Source organism: Podarcis tiliguerta, assembly GCF_965153285.1.
Source record: "Podarcis tiliguerta genome assembly, chromosome: 2".
In the NCBI taxonomy this organism is placed as follows: domain Eukaryota; kingdom Metazoa; phylum Chordata; class Lepidosauria; order Squamata; family Lacertidae; genus Podarcis; species Podarcis tiliguerta.
Genome location: NC_139535.1, coordinates 7,927,984 through 7,945,635, shown reverse-complemented (window position 1 = coordinate 7,945,635; position 17,652 = coordinate 7,927,984). Strand labels below are relative to the sequence as shown.

Sequence of the window (17,652 nt, the reverse complement as noted above, 5' to 3'; positions counted from 1 at the left end):
CTGCTGTGGCAAGAAGGTAAACAGTGTTTCCGTGTGCTCCGGTTTCCGTCACGGTGTTCCGTTGCGCCAGAAGCAGTTTATAATAATAATAATTTATTATTTGTACTCCGCCCATCTGGCTGGGTTTCCCCAGCCACTCTGGGCGGCTTCCAACAAAGACCAAAAATACACTAAAATGTTACACATTAAAAACTTCCCTGAACAGGGCTGCCTTCAGATGTCTTCTGAATGTCAGGTAGTTGTTTATTTCCTTGACATCTGGTGGGAGGGCCTTCCACAGGGCGGAAGCCACTACTGAGAAGGCCCTCTGCCTGGTTCCCTGTAGCTTTGCTTCTCGCAATGAGGGAACCGCCAGAAGGCCCTCCGCGCTGGACCTCAGCGTCCAGGCTGAACGTTGGGGGTGGAGACGCTCCTTCAGGTATACTGGTCATGCTGATATACTGATTTAGTCATGCTGACCACATGACCCGGAAAGCTGTCTGTGGACAAACGCCGGCTCCATCAGCCTGAAAGCGAGATGAGCACCACAACCCCATAGTCGCCTTTGACTGGACCAGGGGTCCTTTAACTTTTTAAAATGCATGCCTACCAATTTATGTAATATATTACTGAAGTCCAGAATGGACCACCTTCCTTCCTTTAAAGCAGGGAGGAGCCTTGCAGATGCTGCCAAACTAAAGCTCTGATTGGTTCTTGCAAGGATGCCCCCTGGGCAGGGCTGATGGGAGATGTCGTCAGCCACATCTGCAATAGCCAGAGATCCTCCACATTTGCCTTAAAGCATAAATCGCCGCCCTCTCCGAAAACACTGCAGTTCTATCCATTGTGGGGGATAATCATAAGAATGGATTACTCTGCTTTTATTCCCGTTCAACAAGCCTTACAGGTCGATATTTCTTACCCAAGTCTGTTTGTGTGTTAGATGCGATAATGTTTTTATATATAAAATAATGGTTTTTCCAACAGATTTCATGCATTGTATTGTGAAATAACTTTGAGATGCTTCACAGAAAATGAGTCGTAAATGAAATAATAATAATAATAATAATAATAATAATAATAATAATAATACAGCCCAGGTGATAATGACTACGTCCAGAACAGATCTTTAAACAAATTTTACTGAATGAACATGTTCAGAACATGTTAGCTATGGAGGAGAGGGGGAGAGAAGAATAAATCAACACCTAAGGAATATCATGCAAGACATAACAGGAGCAAAGGAATAATTTTTTTTAAACAGACGTACAGGAAAGAGGGGCTCTCTTAAGAGGAACTCAGACAGGGTTTGTTAGGAAGGAAGCTTAATCTTAAACAATATTATTAAGTTTCTGCCTTTCAGGCCTTCAAAACATTTCCTGATAACTTAGGAGTAAGTACTTCAAAAAGAACAAAATAAAACCCTACATTATTTAAATACTTAGAGTATTAGCCATTTTTCATCCCTAGATGCTGCTGACAGATAGATCCGAGTAGCAAACCTTGCGTGATTTAAGACACGCCCCTGTAGGACTGGGAGTGCAAGGTCTCCTGCCAGTCTCTGGGTGGAGAGAGAGATTATCAGCGGAAGCTGAGCTCAGTTACCAAGGCATAGAAGCAGCCAGACCACAGCAAATCCTGGAATGTGGTGCCGGCCAAGTGCCCTAAAGGAAAATGCCAAAATGCCAAAAAGATTAGTGTTTTTTAAAAAAACAAAAAAAAGGGAATAATATTATTATTTCAAATCATGCAATTAGCAATTCATGATATAATCAGCACATAACAACATGATTTTCAAAAAAATAAAAAAGGAGAAGTTGTCATTTAAAAAGTTTCCTGTGGATCCCAGCTTGAGCAGGCAGAAGAGCGAAACAGGCAGTTTTTAAAAAACGTTTCCCACGAACCCCCCTACCCTGGGGCAGGGGGAAGAAAGAGGGGAAGGGGTTTTGGGGGGGAAGGGTTTCTCAGGAACCCCAAGGGGAGGAGAAAAATTAAGAAGTTGGTATGAGAGGTAATGATGGCTGTCCAAATCGAGAAGGGATAGAAACCTAAATTCTTGGGATTGCAAAGGAAGAGAAAAAGGCAAGGCAGAGTGTCAAAGTACATCAACGGGCAGGGTGATACATTGCACGGATTAGTACATTCTTAGAAGAAAGAGATCTCTTCCCCGGTGCTCCTCTATTCGTTTCTAACTTCCTGCTCGCTGTGGGTTTTCTCGCGGGGAAGAACCTCGGGATCTCCGCCGGCCGCGCTTTTCTCGCCCTTCTCTCCCGCATGGACCGTGTAATGCCTGTGCAGTTCCGACTTGGACCTGAAGTTCTTCCCGCAGTCCGCGCACAGAAACGGCTTGGCCCCCGTGTGGGTTCTCTGATGAGAGATAAGGTTGGAGTTCCGGTTGAAGCTCTTCCCGCAATCCAGGCAGACGTAGGGCTTCTCGCCCGTGTGGATCTTCTGGTGCCTAGTGAGGCTGGTGCTGTCGCAGAAGCTTTTCCCGCAGTCCGAGCAGATGTACGGGGTTCCCCCCGTGTGGACTCTCTGATGACGGATAAGGCTCATGTTGGAATAGTAGCTCTTCCCGCACTCGGCGCACTCAAAAGGCTTCACCCCGGAGTGCGTCTTCTGGTGCGTGATGAGGTTCGAGCTCCACCGGAAGCCTTTCCCGCACTCCAGGCACGTGTAGGGCATTTCCCCGGTGTGGATTCTCTGATGAAGGGTGAGATCCGCCTTCCGGCAGAAGTTCTTCCCGCAGTCGGCGCAGTTGTACGGCTTCTCGCCCGTGTGGATCCTCTGGTGGATCCGTAGCTCCGACCTCTCGCAGAAGCCGACGCCGCACTCCAAGCACTTGTACGGCTTCTCTCCCTTGTGGATGATGGAGTGCCGGACCAGGTGAGACTTGACCCGGAAGCTCTTCCCGCAGTCCAGGCACTGGTAGGCCTTCTCCCCGGCGTGGATCCTCTGGTGGATCGTCAGGCCCGAGCTCTGGCAGAAACACTTGCCGCAGTCCAAGCACTTGTACGGCTTCTCCCCCGTGTGGATCCTCTGGTGCCGGACGAGGCTGGTGCTGTAATTGAAGCTCTTGCCACAGTCCAGGCACTTGTAAGGCATGTCGCCCGTGTGCGTCACCTTGAACTCGATGATGCTCGAGCTGTCCGGGAAGCCGCTGGCGTCCTCGACGCCGGCGTCCTCATTCTTCACCGTGCGGATCCTCGGCTGGCTCACGGTTTCACTGAGCGTCTCGTCCCTCTCCTGAAGAGAAACAGGCTTTGCCCCTGGGGAACTTCCTCGATGCTCCTCGGGCCCCGGCCAACTTCCAGAGGCCTCTTTGGGCTTAACGCACCGGGGGTCCCCCTCCTCCTCCAGGCTGCCCATCACAACCCCGCTTGTTTCGTCTTCATCATCGGAACGCTCTGGCAGATCTCGCTCTTCGTTGGGGGTCATCGGCTCCTCGCCTGCTGAGGTAGACAGAAAGAAGAAGTGTTTGGATTTGATATCCTGCTTTATCACTACCCGAAGGAGTCTCAAAGCGGCTAACATTCTCCTTTCCCTTCCTCCCCCACAACAAACACTCTGTGAGGTGAGTGGGGCTGAGAGACTTCAGAGAAGTATGACTAGCCCAAGGTCACCCAGCAGCTGCATGTGGAGGAGCGGGGAATCGAACCCGGTTCACCAGATTACGAGTCCACCGCTCTTAACCACTACACCACACAGAAGAGAAGAATTTGAAAGCCTGCTTAGGGTTAAAGATGAGCTACAGCCATCATCATACACGGGACCGCCTTTGAAACACGCCTTTTCAAGTCAGAGCCTCTCTGTGTGAGTGGTAGTAACCGTTGCCAGATTAAGGCCAGGAAGATCTGTGTTCAAATCCAGACATGCAGCTCACTGGGCCAGTTGCTGCCTCTCTGTCTGAGCTACCTCACAGGGTTCTTGTGAGGATGGAAGAGGAAGGGGTGGTAAGAAAAGAACCGTGTGTATGCTGCTTTAATTTATTTGCTGCATTTATATCCTGTGTTTCACCCTGAGGAGACCATGGTGGCATGATGCACGCTAACTTTTATCCACAGAACAACCCGGTGAGGTAGGCTAGAGAGAGAGAGAGAGAGAGAGAGAGAGAGAGAGATGTTCAAAAATACAATAATAGTTTTGACTCCGTGCTAGCGTTCGAGTGACAAAGGAAGTAAAAGGAGGTGGACAACAATTAAGGATTTATTATGTTTTCTGAATGCATTGGAAAATCTATATAGAAAGGTTTATTGTTTTGTGTACATTCAATTCTAAGATAAAATATATGTGAAGGGACTTGACAGGAAGTCAAAATTGAAGAAAAGATCTTGTAAGATAAAAAGGGGAAAATATTTATTTTCATTATTATCACTATTATTTTATATGTGTGTGTGTTGTGTGTGGTTGGGTGTTTTGTATGGAAGGTTTGGAAGGAAATAAGACGGTAAATAACAAGTAACAAACAAAATATTGATGTATGTAATTTTTATTTCTCAATTATATTTTGTGGTAGTATGGTTGTAATGTTTTTTGTAACATAAAATCATTCAATAAAAATTATTTAAAAGAGATAGAGAGCGCACGTCTCGAGCTGTGGTCCACTTGGTCCTAGTTATCCACCCTAACCACAACACCAACAATGGTGCTATTCAAATACACCTGTCAGGTCATTAATAAGGAGCTATAAGAACCCACCTCTTGTCTTTCAGACCTTCTGCCAAGGCTCTGCCTCAAGATGACGCCCAGATTATAGAAATCTCTTCCTGGGCGCATTGTAAAGAGGCCCCCTTTTAGATCAGACCACAGCCCGTTGAGTCCAGCATCTGGAGGAGCCTAGCTCAGTTGGTGGAGCACGAGACTCTCAATCTCAGGGTTGTGGGTTTGAATCCCACCTTGGGCAAAAGATTCCTGCATTGCAGGCACTGAACTAGACGACCCTCAGGGTCCTTTCCAACTCCACCATTCTATGATTCTAGAATTCTGTATACCCAATTATTGTTTCGTATAACAGTTTCAAGCGATTATTTGTCTTGTTTTGCTGTCTCTACACTTTTATTGAAAATTCTCAATAAATATTCAAAAAATGAAAACAAGCAAACTGGAGACCCTTAAAAACAACACCTGAGTTACAGTGGTGCCTCGCAAGACGAAATTAATTCGTTCTGCGAGTTTTTTCGTCTTGCGAATTTTTCGTCTTGCGAAGCACGGTTCCTATGGTCAAAAAAAGTCCAAACAAAGCCAAATTTGGTACAAAAAGAGTTTATTGAGTGCTCTTTAAAGTCACACATACTGTAAAGAGCATTTCAAAAATTGAAGGAACAATGATTTAAGTTTCTAAACATGACAGAAAAGCATTTAAAAATCACCAAAGTATACTCTACATTTTCTAAGACTCTGGGGGACAACTCGAAGAAGGTTCCTCTTTCACTCTTTGCTTCTTGCTGAAGACCCTGTCCATGGTCTGCTGCTTCACCCGCCTTTTCAGCACCTCACTGAAAGACGACATGACCCTCGTATCAATAGTGTTCGCAAGGTCACGGGTCAGGTCCTTGTCAGGGTGGTGCCGCTGTGCAAAAGTCTGCACATCTTTCCACTTCTGGTAAATGTCCCTCAGTTCTTTGGAGGACAGCCGTTCCTCAGTTGCTTCCTCCTCTTCCAGCGAGGCCTGCTCCTGCGCAGCCTCTGCCTGCAGTTCGAGCAGCTCCTGGGTGGTCAGCTCGTGGTCGTGCTCCTCCACCAGCTCGCGGACGTCCTCCTCTGTGACCTCCAGGCCCATGGTCCTCCCCAAGGAAACAATGTCCTGCACCACTGTTGACTCTGGTGCATCAGAGTCACTTGGTGCCACACAGTCCGGCCACAGGCTACGCCAAGCGCAATTCAAATTTCTCTGGCTGATCCCGTCCCAGGCCGCAGTGATCATCTTCAAGCAGGTGACGATGTTGAAGTGGTCCTTCCAGAATTCCCGCAGGGTGATGTTGGTGCAATCAGTCACCTCGAAGCATCGCCTGAAAAGCTCCTTGGTGTAGAGTTTTTTGAAATTGGCGATGAGCTGCTGATCCATCGGCTGGAGCAGTGGTGTGGTGTTAGGTGGCAGGAACATGATGTTGATGAAGCTGAACTCCTCCAACAAGTCCTCCTTAAGTCCTTTAGGATGAGCAGGAGCATTGTCCATCAGAAGCAAAGCCTTCAGCGGCAGGTCGTTGTCCAGCAGGTACTGTTTGACAGCAGGGCCAAAAGCAAGATTGACCCAGTCCACAAACAGCGCACGTGTGACCCAAGCCTTACTGTTGGATCGCCACATGACACTCAGCTGCTCCTTGTCGACCTTGTGTTTCTTGAAGGCCGGTGGGTTCTCAGAGTGGTACACCAGCAGGGGCTTGATCTTCAGGTCGCCGCTTGCGTTGGCACAGAAGAGCAGGGTCAGACGGTCCTTCATGGGCTTGTGGCCAGGCAACTTGGCCTCCTCCTGAGTGATGAAAGTCCTTTTGGGCATCCTCTTCCAAAACAGCCCGGTCTCGTCGCAGTTGAAGACCTGCTGTGGAACGTAGCCCTCCGTCTTCACAACCTCCAGGAACTCCTCTGCAAAGTCTTCAGCCGCAGGAACATCAGAACTGGCAGCCTCTCCATGCCTGACCACGCTGTGGATTCCAGATCTCATCTTGAACCGGTGAAACCAGCCTCTGCTTGCCTTGAAGACTTCTGGCTCGTCTGAGGTTCCTGGCTGTTGCCAGACGAGGTCTGTGTGCAAGGCCTTGGCCTTCTCACAAATGACGGCCTCAGTCACTGTGTCCCCTGCACGCTGCTTCTCTTCTAACCAGATGAGCAGCAACTTCTCCACCTCCTCCAGAACTGCTGGGCGGTTCTTCACGAGCCTGCTGACTCCCTTGGCTACGTCAGTCGCAAGGATCTTCTCCCTCATCTTCAGGATGGTCGCGATGGTGGATGGATTCCTCCCGTACTCCCTGGCGAGGTCTGTCACACGCATTCCACCGTCGTGCTTCCGGATGATCTCCTTCTTCATTTCCAGCGTAACCTTCTCCTTCTTCCTCTCGCCGGCCTCTGCAGCAGCAGTTTTCTTGGGCCCCATGGCAGCACAGCTCCTACCTTCGCAAACCCAAAAAAATAATAATCAGTGCTTCACATCCAAAAAATTCAAAAGCACCAAACCTCCCAGAAAACACACAAGCTTCCAGATTCTTGCAAACCCCTCCCCAACACCAAGTCCTTGAATTCCAAACACCCCAACCCAAAATCCAAAAACCCCCCAAAAAGTTTTAAAATGTTAACTTACCAAATGGCTGCAAAAGAAGTTTTGGAAAAGCTTCAAAAATCACCCAAGTCTTCAAAAACCTCAAAAAAGGCTACCGTGCTATGAGTTGCTCCTCGAAGTCAAGTCGCAACTGCACCTCTTGAAGCAATGCACCCTGGGTATTAACGGTTTTAAGAAAAAGGAAACAAACTTGCAAGACGTTTTCGTCTTGCGAAGCAAGCCCATAGGGAAATTCGTCTTGCGAAGCAACTCAAAAAACGAAAAACTCTTTCGTCTTGCGGGTTTTCTGTCTTGCAAGGCATTCGTCTTGCGAGGTACCACTGTACTCCAACAAGACATTTATATATATATATATATATATATATATATATATGCAGGTTTTGGGTACACGAAAGCAAATATATATATATATATATATACACACACACACACACACACACATACATATATATACTTACTATATTATATTATTATATATAATGCAGTGCTTGATTTATAACATAAAACACAACAACTCTATAATACGAGCAAGTATAAAACAAGGCAGTTGCTAAGAACATGAATCGTTCCCAAAATATAATTATGAACATGCCTCTTACCTTAAACAAACTCTGTGAGAGGTGTGAGCTTGCTTTTGCCAGGTAATCTAATTTATAATAGGTCTATAATTTTTTTAGTGTCTTTTTATTAAAGATTATCTTGATTTGCAAAGGTATGTGCAATGTCTCTCTCTCATATTTCCCCCCCACACACGTAACACCTTTTTTTTTTTTTTTACAAATCGGTTTTCCAACAAGACATTTTGACTCCCAAACTTTGAGGAGGGAGTCTTTCTCCTGTCGCTGTTGCTAAATCCTTGCGAGTCAGAAATGCATCCGTCTTCAGGTGAACTACCAAGAAATCATTGGTAGTACACCTAGGCCTCATCTAGGCTTCAGAGCATCCGAAACCCTGCCAATCCTTACCCAGTGAGCTGGCAGCAGCCGTGTCACCCTCCCCAAATGCCCGGTTCAGATCACAGTCCAGCAGAGCCTCTTCTGCCGCAGAGAAGTCCATGCCTCTCTCTTCTGCCGGCACCTGAAACAGAAACAAAGATTCCATCTGGCACAGAGAGCGGGAGAGGGCAGGACTAGGGTGTCGGTTTGCATTTCTTAGTACAGAAAGTATTGATCTGATGTATAGAGATCTTTCCTATTCTGCATCTGCGATGGAACTCCTACTTGGGGACTTCCCTGGCTTTTTTCTGGCCCACGTAGGACCAGTCTGGATAGTTAGCCTTGGTAAAGACTTGATGTTTTCATCCCCCCCAAAAGTTTTTGAGTTTCTGCAGAAATGAGGCTGCATTTTAATGTTGTATTTTAATCTTGTTTTTAAAGTTGTATTTCAATCAATAGTTTTATATCTGGTGTTAGCCGCCCTGAGCCCGGTCTTGGCTGGGGAGGGCGGGGTATAAATAAAATTTATTATTATTATTATAGTTCAAGAGGGTTAGAAACCTTGAAGGTTTCTTCTCTGCGTGAAAGAAACAAGCAGAAGGTTATTTCTTCAGAGAAGCTGAGTACAGCTGGCTTAAATCGGTCCTGTTATCTCTTTCTGTCAAGGTCATGCTGACTATAATAATAAGGCCAGAAGAGCCTGGGTCTCACGCTTTCTCTTTCTGTCTCTTTTCCTTCTGGTGTGGTGTTTGGTACATAGATAGTGTTAAGCCTGCCTTTAGTCTTATCTGCTGCTACTGGATTTCTTATGGACAGTGCCAATCCTGAATGCATTGGATTTGTGACCATTATGCTCATTTGCCTTCAGGAGCAGTAAAGCTCTACTGGATGAAATATACCGTATTTTTCGCTCCATAGGACGCAGCAATCCTTCTTGCTGTTTTGGCTTCTGGGATTCAGAATATTTTTTTTCTTGTTTTCTCCAAAAACTAGGTGCGTCTTACTGTCTGGTGCGTCTTATAGAGCGAAAAATACGGTGCTTGAATACTGAGCTATATAGGGAATACAGTGGTACCTCGGGTTACATACGCTTCAGGTTACATACGCTTCAGGTTACAGACTCCGACAACCCAGAAATAGTGCTTCAGGTTAAGAACTTTGCTTCAGGATGAGAACAGAAATCGTGCTCTGGTGGCGCGGCGGCAGCAGGAGGCCCCAGCTAAAGTGGTGCTTCAGGTTAAGAACTGTTTCAGGTTAAGAACGGACCTCCGGAACGAATTAAGTACTTAACCCGAGGTACCACTGTACTTAAATAAATAAATAAGAAACAAAAGATGAAATGGATCACCCCTCCCCCCCCCAAAATAAAATGTTATGCAATGCTGCATCAAACTCGTATGCATCCATGCCCAAACAATGCGTCTCACCCCCACCTGCTCCTCCAGCTGTTCAGGCTTCCTCTGCCGAAACCCCTCCGCCAGGGCCACCGCCTGGGCACAGCTCTTTGGGCAGCCCTCCATGACCCAGCTCTGCACCTCCGGCGGCAGGACGGCCAGGAACTGCTCCAGAATCACCAGCTCCAGGATTTGCTCCTTGGTGTGCCTCTCCGGCTTCAGCCACCGGCAGCAGAGGAACCAGAGGCGGCTGCAGGCCTCCTGGGGCCCCTCCGCCTCCCGGTAGCAAAACTGCCGGAAGCGCTGGCGCTGGATCTCTGAAATGACCGCGTCCTCGTCCGGGGCCCCTTCTTCCTGCAGAGGCCCAGAGGGATCCTCGCTCGGCGGGTCCTCTTGGGACACACTGCCAAGGCCAGGAAGGGTTTGGGTCTCCCACTCTTCCGTGGGGCACCCGGTGGCTTCTGTCTCCCGTTTGATGGAGGGTGGAAAAGTCTGGATATTCTTCTGGTGTGGAGAGTCCGACGCCAGTGGGCTCCTCTCATCAGAGCTTTGGGAGTCTGCTGCCCTCGGCAGCTCCCGCCACTGTGACTCCACCTCCACAAACACCCCTGGTTTGTGTTTGAAACGCTGGCCTGGCAAACTCGGCAGATAATCCCCGACGTTGACTTCCTGGGTGACACCGGGACCATCATTTCCTTCTTCCCAGGCCATGGGGTCTGCTGCTCCAGCCTCCTCCTCCCTCTCTTCCATTTCCTCCTCCTTCACCGATGGCACAGTCCGATCCAGCTTGGCTGGGAACGTGGCACCCAGATCTGGCAGCGCTCCCTGGTCAGCAGACATTGCGGCAAGTTTGCTCCTGCAGGGTGGCCTCCCAAAGTCTCTCTGCCTCTCTCCAGATTTTAATTGGGGATCGCCGAGTGTCTACAAACGAGAGCAAATCATGTTCCAAAGGTGCTGTTTACTGAAGGAAAGACACAGAAACAAAACAACGTAAGCAGACCTGTTGGATAAGGGCAAAAGCCCGTCTAGTCCTGCACTCTCCAAGTGGCCAAACGGAAGTCTCTTAGGCAGGGTTCAAAATCCCCCAGATGCCAGGCTCATTTTGCAACCGGTGCGGGTCCAATTACGACCACGTGGAGATCTCTGGATGCCAGGTGGGCAACTGACATCTCCATCTGGCTGCCCCTCCAGCTTTCTTAAGCAGGTCATAATAAATAATAATTTATTTATTTCTACCCCGCCCATCTGGCTGGTTTCCCCCAGCCCCTCTGGGCGGCTTTCAACAGAACACTAAAAAACAAAATAAAACCTTCCGTGAAGGAATATATGAAAAAATACGGTTCCGGAACTGGAATATTAATAGATAACGTGTAAAACGTGCAGGGGTAAGCAAGGAAATAATAAAAGAATCAGCTGAACAATGATTAAATTATAACAACACAACAAGGCAGAAGAAGAAGAAGGGGGGGAAAGAGATCACATATGGGTGAAGGGGAATTTGAAATATTATTTATAATATAAAAGCTTTAATATAAGATCTCTAACTGTTATATTTGTATACAGCAAAGAGAAAGTAAGAGTAATTAGGCATATTTTAATTTAGTTAATTCTGTAATAGATTTATGTTAGAAAATGAATATGGATGTTGAATTTGATGTTTGTAATTTTTCTTTTTCCGGTTTTGGAAATAAAAAAATAAAATAAAACTTCCCTAAACAGGGCTGCCTTCAGATGTCTTCTAAAAGTCGGATAGCTGTTTATTTCCTTGACATCTGATGGGAGGGCATTCCACAGAGTGGGCGCCACCACCGAGAAGGCCCTCTGCCTGGTGAGCAGAAGATCTCATTTACCGTATTTTTTGCTCTATAAGACTCACCTTTTCCCTTCTAAAAAGTAAGGGGAAATGTGTTTGCGTCTTATGAAGTGAATGCAGGCTGCGCAGCTATCACAGAAGCCAGAACAGCAAGAGGGATTGCTGCTTTCACTGTACAGCGATCCCTCTTGCTGTTCTGGCTTCTGAGATTCCGAATATTTTTTTTCTTGTTTTCCTCCTCCAAAAACTGGGTGCGTCTTGTGGTCTGGTGCGTCTTATAGAGCGAAAAATACGGTATATCGCACCCTTTTCTCCAGGGAGCACTTGGGTCACCCCGCTCCTCGGTTAATCCCTACAACAACCATGTGAGGTAGGTTCAGAGGCTGTGACTGACTCCCAGGTCATGCAGTGAGCGTCATGATGAAGTGGGAATTTGAACCCTGATCTCCCACGTCCTGGTCCGACACTCTAATCCAGGGATCAACAAACTTTTTCAGCCATGCGCCAGCCCACTGTCCCTCAGACCTTGTGGGGGGCCGGACTATATTTTGAAAAAAAATAATGAACGAATTCCTGTGCTCCACAAATAACCCAGAGATGCATTTTAAATAAAAGGACACATTCTACTCATGTAAAAACACGCCGATTCCCGGAACGTCCACAGGCCGGATTGAGAAGGCGATTGGGCCGGATCCGGCCCCCAGGCCTCAGTTTGCCTACCCATGCTCTAATCACTACACCACCATGGCTTCCTAGAGTCCTTCTGCTGTGGGGCAGCTCTATAACTTAAGTAAATAAATATGGGGAAAGCAAAACGTCACTTAGAACATGATCTGAAATATTTTCCTTGAAGCTTGAATTTGTTTTCTTCTGGATTGTTTTAGCTGATTACTTGCAGTTCCCAGTAATTGGTATTCAGACGAATATACAGTGGTGCCCCGCAAGACGAATGCCTCGCAAGACGGAAAACCCGCTAGACGAAAGGGTTTTCCGTTTTGGAGGTGCTTCGCAGGACGAATTTGCTATGGGCTTGCTTCGCAAGACGAAAATGCCTTGCGATTCCTGGGGTTTTTTCCCCTCCCCCCCTTTTCCCCAAGCCCCTAAGCCGCTTAACAGCTGATCTAAGCCGCTAATAGACTTTTAGCAGGTAATCCGCTAATCCCTTAAGCCTTTAATAGCCGCTAATAGCCTTTTAGCAGCTAATCCGCTAATCCCTCAAGCCTTTAATAGCCGCTAATAGCCGCTAAAAGCGCTAATCCGCTAATGGGCTTGCTTCGCAAGACGAAAAAAACCGCAAGACGAAGAGACTCGCGGAACGGATTCTTTTCGTCTTGCGAGGCACCACTGTACTGTTTTCAACAGTCAAGGTAAAACTTAGCCATTGAGGCTAGCGGTCACGGATCGCGTTCTCTTTGAAACCCAAACTGGGAATCACATGAACTAGAGTGAGAGAGATCAACATGTTCTTTTGACGGCCTGCTCTCTTTCAACCCTGCTCAAAGCAGTTGTCCTAAGACCTAAAACTTGTATTCAGCCTCTGGGACAGAGACTTTCTTCCAATCCAAGTATAGATAGTACTGAACTAGATGTGTAAAGTAGCTTCGTTTTAACTTTATTATTCAGGTCAAAGTCTTGGTCCAACAAATGACAACAAAACTGGACAAGTCAATTTGTTATCGTATTGTTTTATACACCTTTAGGTGCCAGGGGAAAAGGTTCAACCGGGCCTCTGGCTGATTGACATCCCTTTGAAATGTGTTGAGGGAAGAGGGAGGTTAGTGGTATGTTTTCGTTCTCATTATGTATTTTGTATTTTTTATGTTGTAATTTGATGTCACGAATCTCCCCGAGATATACGGGTGAAGGGCAGTACAGTGGTGCCTCACAAGACGAAAAGAATCCGTTCCGGGAGTCTTTTCGTCTTGCGGTTTTTTCGTCTTGCGAAGCAAGCCCATTGACGGAGTAGCGCTATTAACGCTATTGGCTAAAAAAGGGCTAATAACGGCTTTTTTGGGGGGGGATTAGCGGTTTTGCTGCTAAAATGCTTTTAGCAGCTTAGCGATTCAGAATAAGGGGTTTTGGAGCAAAAAAAAATTCAATTTTTTTTCGTCATTTTTCGTCTTGCGAAGCGCCTCTGCAGACGGAAAACCCTTTCGTCTTGCGGGTTTTCCGTCTTGCGAGGCATTCGTCTTGCGGGGCACCACTGTATACAAATTTTTAATAATAATGACACTGACAATAACAATTATATATTCTTGCAGTGAATCAAAGCTGCACCTTGGGGGGTTTTTTCTGTGTTGTTCAGAAGCATTCTAGATCTTTTCTTCTTACCGGACTCAGTTTTTGAGCTGAGGCACCATCAACCATGGCTATTTACTGGAGATCTGCTGCCTCTGGGTGGGAGATTCTGTAAAGCATGGATGTAGCTCTCCTGAATTACAATTCCCACCATCCCCTGACCTTTGGCCGCAATTCATTAGATTATTCATTCACATTTCAATCAGGTGATGGGAAAGAAGCTTTCCTAGAGACCTTGGAGGACCACTACAGCTTGGAGCAGACAATTCTGGGCTAGACAAACCCTTTAATGGGGAACTTTATGGGACTCCCAGATCATAGAATCATAGAATCATAGAGTTGGAAGAGACCACAAGGGCCATCGAGTCCAACCCCCTGCCAAGCAGGAAACACCATCAGAGCACTCCTGACATATGGTTGTCAAGCCTCTGCTTAAAGACCTCCAAAGAAGGAGACTCCACCACACTCCTTGGCAGCAAATTCCACTGTTGAACAGCTCTTACTGTCAGGAAGTTCTTCCTAATGTTTAGGTGGAATCTTCTTTCTTGTAGTTTGGATCCATTGCTCTGTGTCCGCTTCTCTGGAGCAGCAGAAAACAACCTTTCTCCCTCCTCTATGTGACATCCTTTTATATATTTGAACATGGCTATCATATCACCCCTTAACCTCCTCTTCTCCAGGCTCCAGATGCTGCTGGATTCATGATTTATCATCCCTCTTGATTTAACTTTCTCCACAACATCTGGAACAATGTGGGTTTATTTTATTTTTTAAGATGGGAAGACCAGGCTGGGAAACATCCATGGCTGCTTTATGCTGAGTTAGGATGGAATCATCAAATACCTAAAGGGCTCTCACATGGAAGATGCAGCAATTAATGGATTCACATTACAAGATCGGTGATTCCGACAGGAGGGTTTAAAGCAGAAGTTTGGATGGCCATTGGCCATGTATAATCTAGTTGAGATTCCTGCATTGCTTTGTTTGTTTGTTTTATTAGATTTATCTATCGCCCATCACAAGATCTCAGAACAGTTCACAAGGTAAAAACACAAGGTAAAAGCATGAATAAAAAGTTAAAATAAAAACAACAAAATAATAGTCCCCCCTCCCACAAACACAGTTAAAAGAGTGTAGAATGTTAATCAGCAAAAGGCCTGGTTGAAGAGCAGCGTTTTCGCCTGGTGCCTAAAGATTAATAATAATAATAATAATAATAATAATAATAATAATAATTTATTTGTAACCCGCCCATCTGACTGGGTTTCTCCAGCCACTCTGGGCAGCTCCCAACAGAATATTAAAAACACGACAAAACATCAAACATTAAAAACTTCCCTGAACAGGGCTGCCTTCAGATGTCTTCTGAATGTCAGGTAGTTGTTTATCTCTTTGACATCTGGTGGGAGGGCATTCCACAGGGTGGGTGCCACTACGGAGAAGGCCCTCTGCCTGGTTCCCTGTAGCTTTGCTTCTCGCAATGAGGGAACTGCCAGAAGGCCCTCCGCGCTGGACCTCAGCGTCAGGGCAGAACGATGGGGGTGGAGACACTCCTTAAGGTATACTGGGCCAAGGCCGTTTAGGGCTTTAAAGGTCAACACCAACACTTTGAATTGTGCTCAAAAACATATATAATTAAGGTGCCAGGCAAGCCTCCCTGGGGAAAGCATTCCACAAATGGGGAGCCACTGCAGAGAAGGCCCTGTTCTCGTGTTGTCATCCTCAGGACCTCTTGCAGAGGGGGCACAGGAGGAAGGGCCTCAGTGAATGATTTCAGTGTCTGGTTAGTTCATATGGAGAGAGGCAGTCCTTGAGGTACTGCAGTGCCAGCGGCGTAGCTAGCCGCCTGGGGCTCACCAGAAGGGCACACCAGAATCCCAGTGCCTGAGCCCCGTTCTGCTCTGGCACTCGAGCACTCAGAACCTGCAGGGAGTCCGTCTACCACAGGCATAGGCAAACTCCCATGATCCCTAGCTAACAGGACCAGTGGTCAGGGATGATGGGAACTGTAGTCCCAAAACATCTGGAGGGCCAAGTTTGCCTATGCCTGGTCTACCACCTCCTCCGGCCCTTTCAGGCACCGCGGAGCCTGCAGCTGCCCAATCCACGGTGTTATTCCTCTGGCAGTACTGAGGAACAGATGACCCTTTGGGTCCCTTCCAACTCTACAATTCTATTATTCTACCTAGCTCAGCACTGTCTGCACTGACTGGCAGCAGCCCTCCCGGATTTCAGCCCTACATGAACATGTCGGGGGCTGAATCTGGGACCACCTTCTGCACGCCTTCCGCTCCTCCCTCACATTTGAGATGACTTCATCCCCTTCCCGGATTGGAACGCAGGGCGCCGCCTTGCACAGAGTCAGACCCGCGGGGATCCATCCAGCCCAGCGCTGCCCACACTGGCCGGCAGCGCCTCTCCAGGAGTTTCAAGCAGGGGGCGTTCCCATCCCGAAATGAGGATGCCGGGATTTGAACCCAGGACCCTCTGCGTGCGGAGCTGGTGTCTCCGGGCCTGCGGGGCGCAGTTGCAAGACCTCCCTAGGGAAGGAGAGGAGGGGGAGAACTCCCTTGGGGGCTGCACCGCTTTCACCCCTCCTGCACCCCCCTCCCCCGAAGCAGCCCCGCCCTTCCCGGCCCTGCCATTGCATCTCCGCGCGCCCCCCCGGCCCGCTGCGCATCCCCGCTTCGAACCTTCCCCTGCCATACCACGCGGCCTCCATTCATCTCCTGCTGTGCAGCTGCTCCGAACATTCCAACCGGAAGGAATTCTCGAGTTTTTTTCTTCCCCTTCTTCTTCTCCTCCCCTCCCACTCCCCTTCCCACAAAGCTCGGCTTCGAAGTTCGCTTCGCCTCTCTAGGAGCTTCGTTCGACGGCGCTCGGCTGCCTTAACCCTTCGAATACCCACACGGGAAATAAGAAGAGACGTGCGGGGTTTCGGAAACTAATAACACAGGAGTGGTTGGTTGGTTTGTTTTCCCCGCAGGCAGGGGAGCAGAGAAGCCATCGCTCATTATTAGTGGCCCGGTGGATGCTGAGAATATGAGCAACTGTTTTGGTAGTAGTTGTTTTTTTTTAATTAGATCTTTCTTTGCTCTTCTAACTGCGCAAAACGTTACAGCATTTTCTCACAAATACAAAGCAGCTTACAAAGCAGAGACCTCACCTTGCCAACGAAGGTCCGTATAGTTAAAGCTATGGTTTTCCCAGTAGTGATGTATGGAATTGAGAGCTGGACCATAAAGAAGGCTGATCGCCAAAGAATTGATGCTTTTGGATTATGGTGCTGGAGGAGACTCTTGAGAAGTCCCATGGACTGCAAGAAGATCAAACCTATCCATTCTTAAGGAGATCAGCCCTGAGTGCTCACTGGAAGGACAGATCCTGAAGCTGAGGCTCCAATACTTTGGCCACCTCATGAGAAGAGAAGACTCCCTGGAAAAGACCCTGATGTTGGGAAAGATGGAGGGCACAAGGAGAAGGGGACGACGGAGGACGAGATGGTGGGACAGTGTTCTCAAAGCTACCAGCATGAGTTTGACCAAACTGTGGGAGGCAGCGGAAGACAGGAGTACCTGGCGTGCTCTGGTCCAGGGGGTCACAAAGAGTCGGACATGACTAAATGACTAAACAACAACAACATACTTAGCTGAGCAGCCCAACACCACATCACATCAGTGAGCACTTGCTCGTTTAGTGTGACACTTTGGAACACCCTACCTATTGATAAATTAAAGCAGACACCTTCACTGTATTCTGCTGATGATATTGCACATTTGATGAAATGGTGTAATGGTTAAGAGTGTTGGAGAGCTGGGTTTGAATCCCCGCTCAGCCATGAAGCTCATTGGAGCAGTCACCACCTCTTAGCCTAACCTACCTCACAGAGTTGTTGCAAGGAAGGAGAACCATCACCTTGAGATCGTTGGGGAAAAGGTGGTCTAAGCGTGCAAATACAGT

At 47.6% G+C, this 17,652-nt stretch overlaps 1 protein-coding gene and 3 long non-coding RNA genes across 9 annotated transcripts in view; 2 read left to right on the top strand and 2 right to left on the bottom strand.

Moving 5' to 3' along the window:
- LOC310671048 overlaps positions 1-7,385 on the top strand; it is a 105,918-nt gene extending 98,533 nt beyond the window's left edge. The window contains exons 2-3 of the long non-coding RNA XR_014507713.1: positions 5,109-5,198; positions 7,290-7,385. This is a non-coding gene — a long non-coding RNA (uncharacterized lncRNA). The remainder of the gene's footprint in view (positions 1-5,108; positions 5,199-7,289) is intronic.
- LOC310671060 overlaps positions 1-17,652 on the top strand; it is a 184,643-nt gene that overhangs the window by 139,535 nt on the left and 27,456 nt on the right. The gene's annotated exons all lie outside the window — the stretch shown is intronic.
- Positions 1,104-16,532, bottom strand: LOC310670235 (uncharacterized protein). 5 transcript variants are annotated; one of them, XM_083425185.1, is made up of 4 exons: positions 16,401-16,532; positions 9,621-10,542; positions 8,218-8,329; positions 1,104-3,431 (listed from the first exon to the last, which is right to left on the bottom strand). In XM_083425185.1, exons 2-4 carry the CDS (start codon positions 10,419-10,421, stop codon positions 2,158-2,160), a joined length of 2,187 nt encoding a protein of 728 aa, XP_083281311.1. In that variant the 5' UTR covers positions 10,422-10,542; positions 16,401-16,532; the 3' UTR covers positions 1,104-2,157. The 5 variants fall into 5 exon arrangements, with proteins under 5 accessions (XP_083281311.1, XP_083281312.1, XP_083281308.1 ...); XM_083425186.1 differs by having other exon boundaries at positions 1,104-3,428; positions 16,401-16,500; XM_083425182.1 differs by having other exon boundaries at positions 9,615-10,542; positions 16,401-16,494.
- Positions 5,100-7,578, bottom strand: LOC310671153. Of its 2 annotated transcripts, none has more exons than XR_014507836.1 (2): positions 7,389-7,578; positions 5,100-5,176 (listed from the first exon to the last, which is right to left on the bottom strand). It is a non-coding gene; the product is annotated as an uncharacterized lncRNA (long non-coding RNA). The 2 variants fall into 2 exon arrangements; XR_014507837.1 differs by having other exon boundaries at positions 5,100-5,160.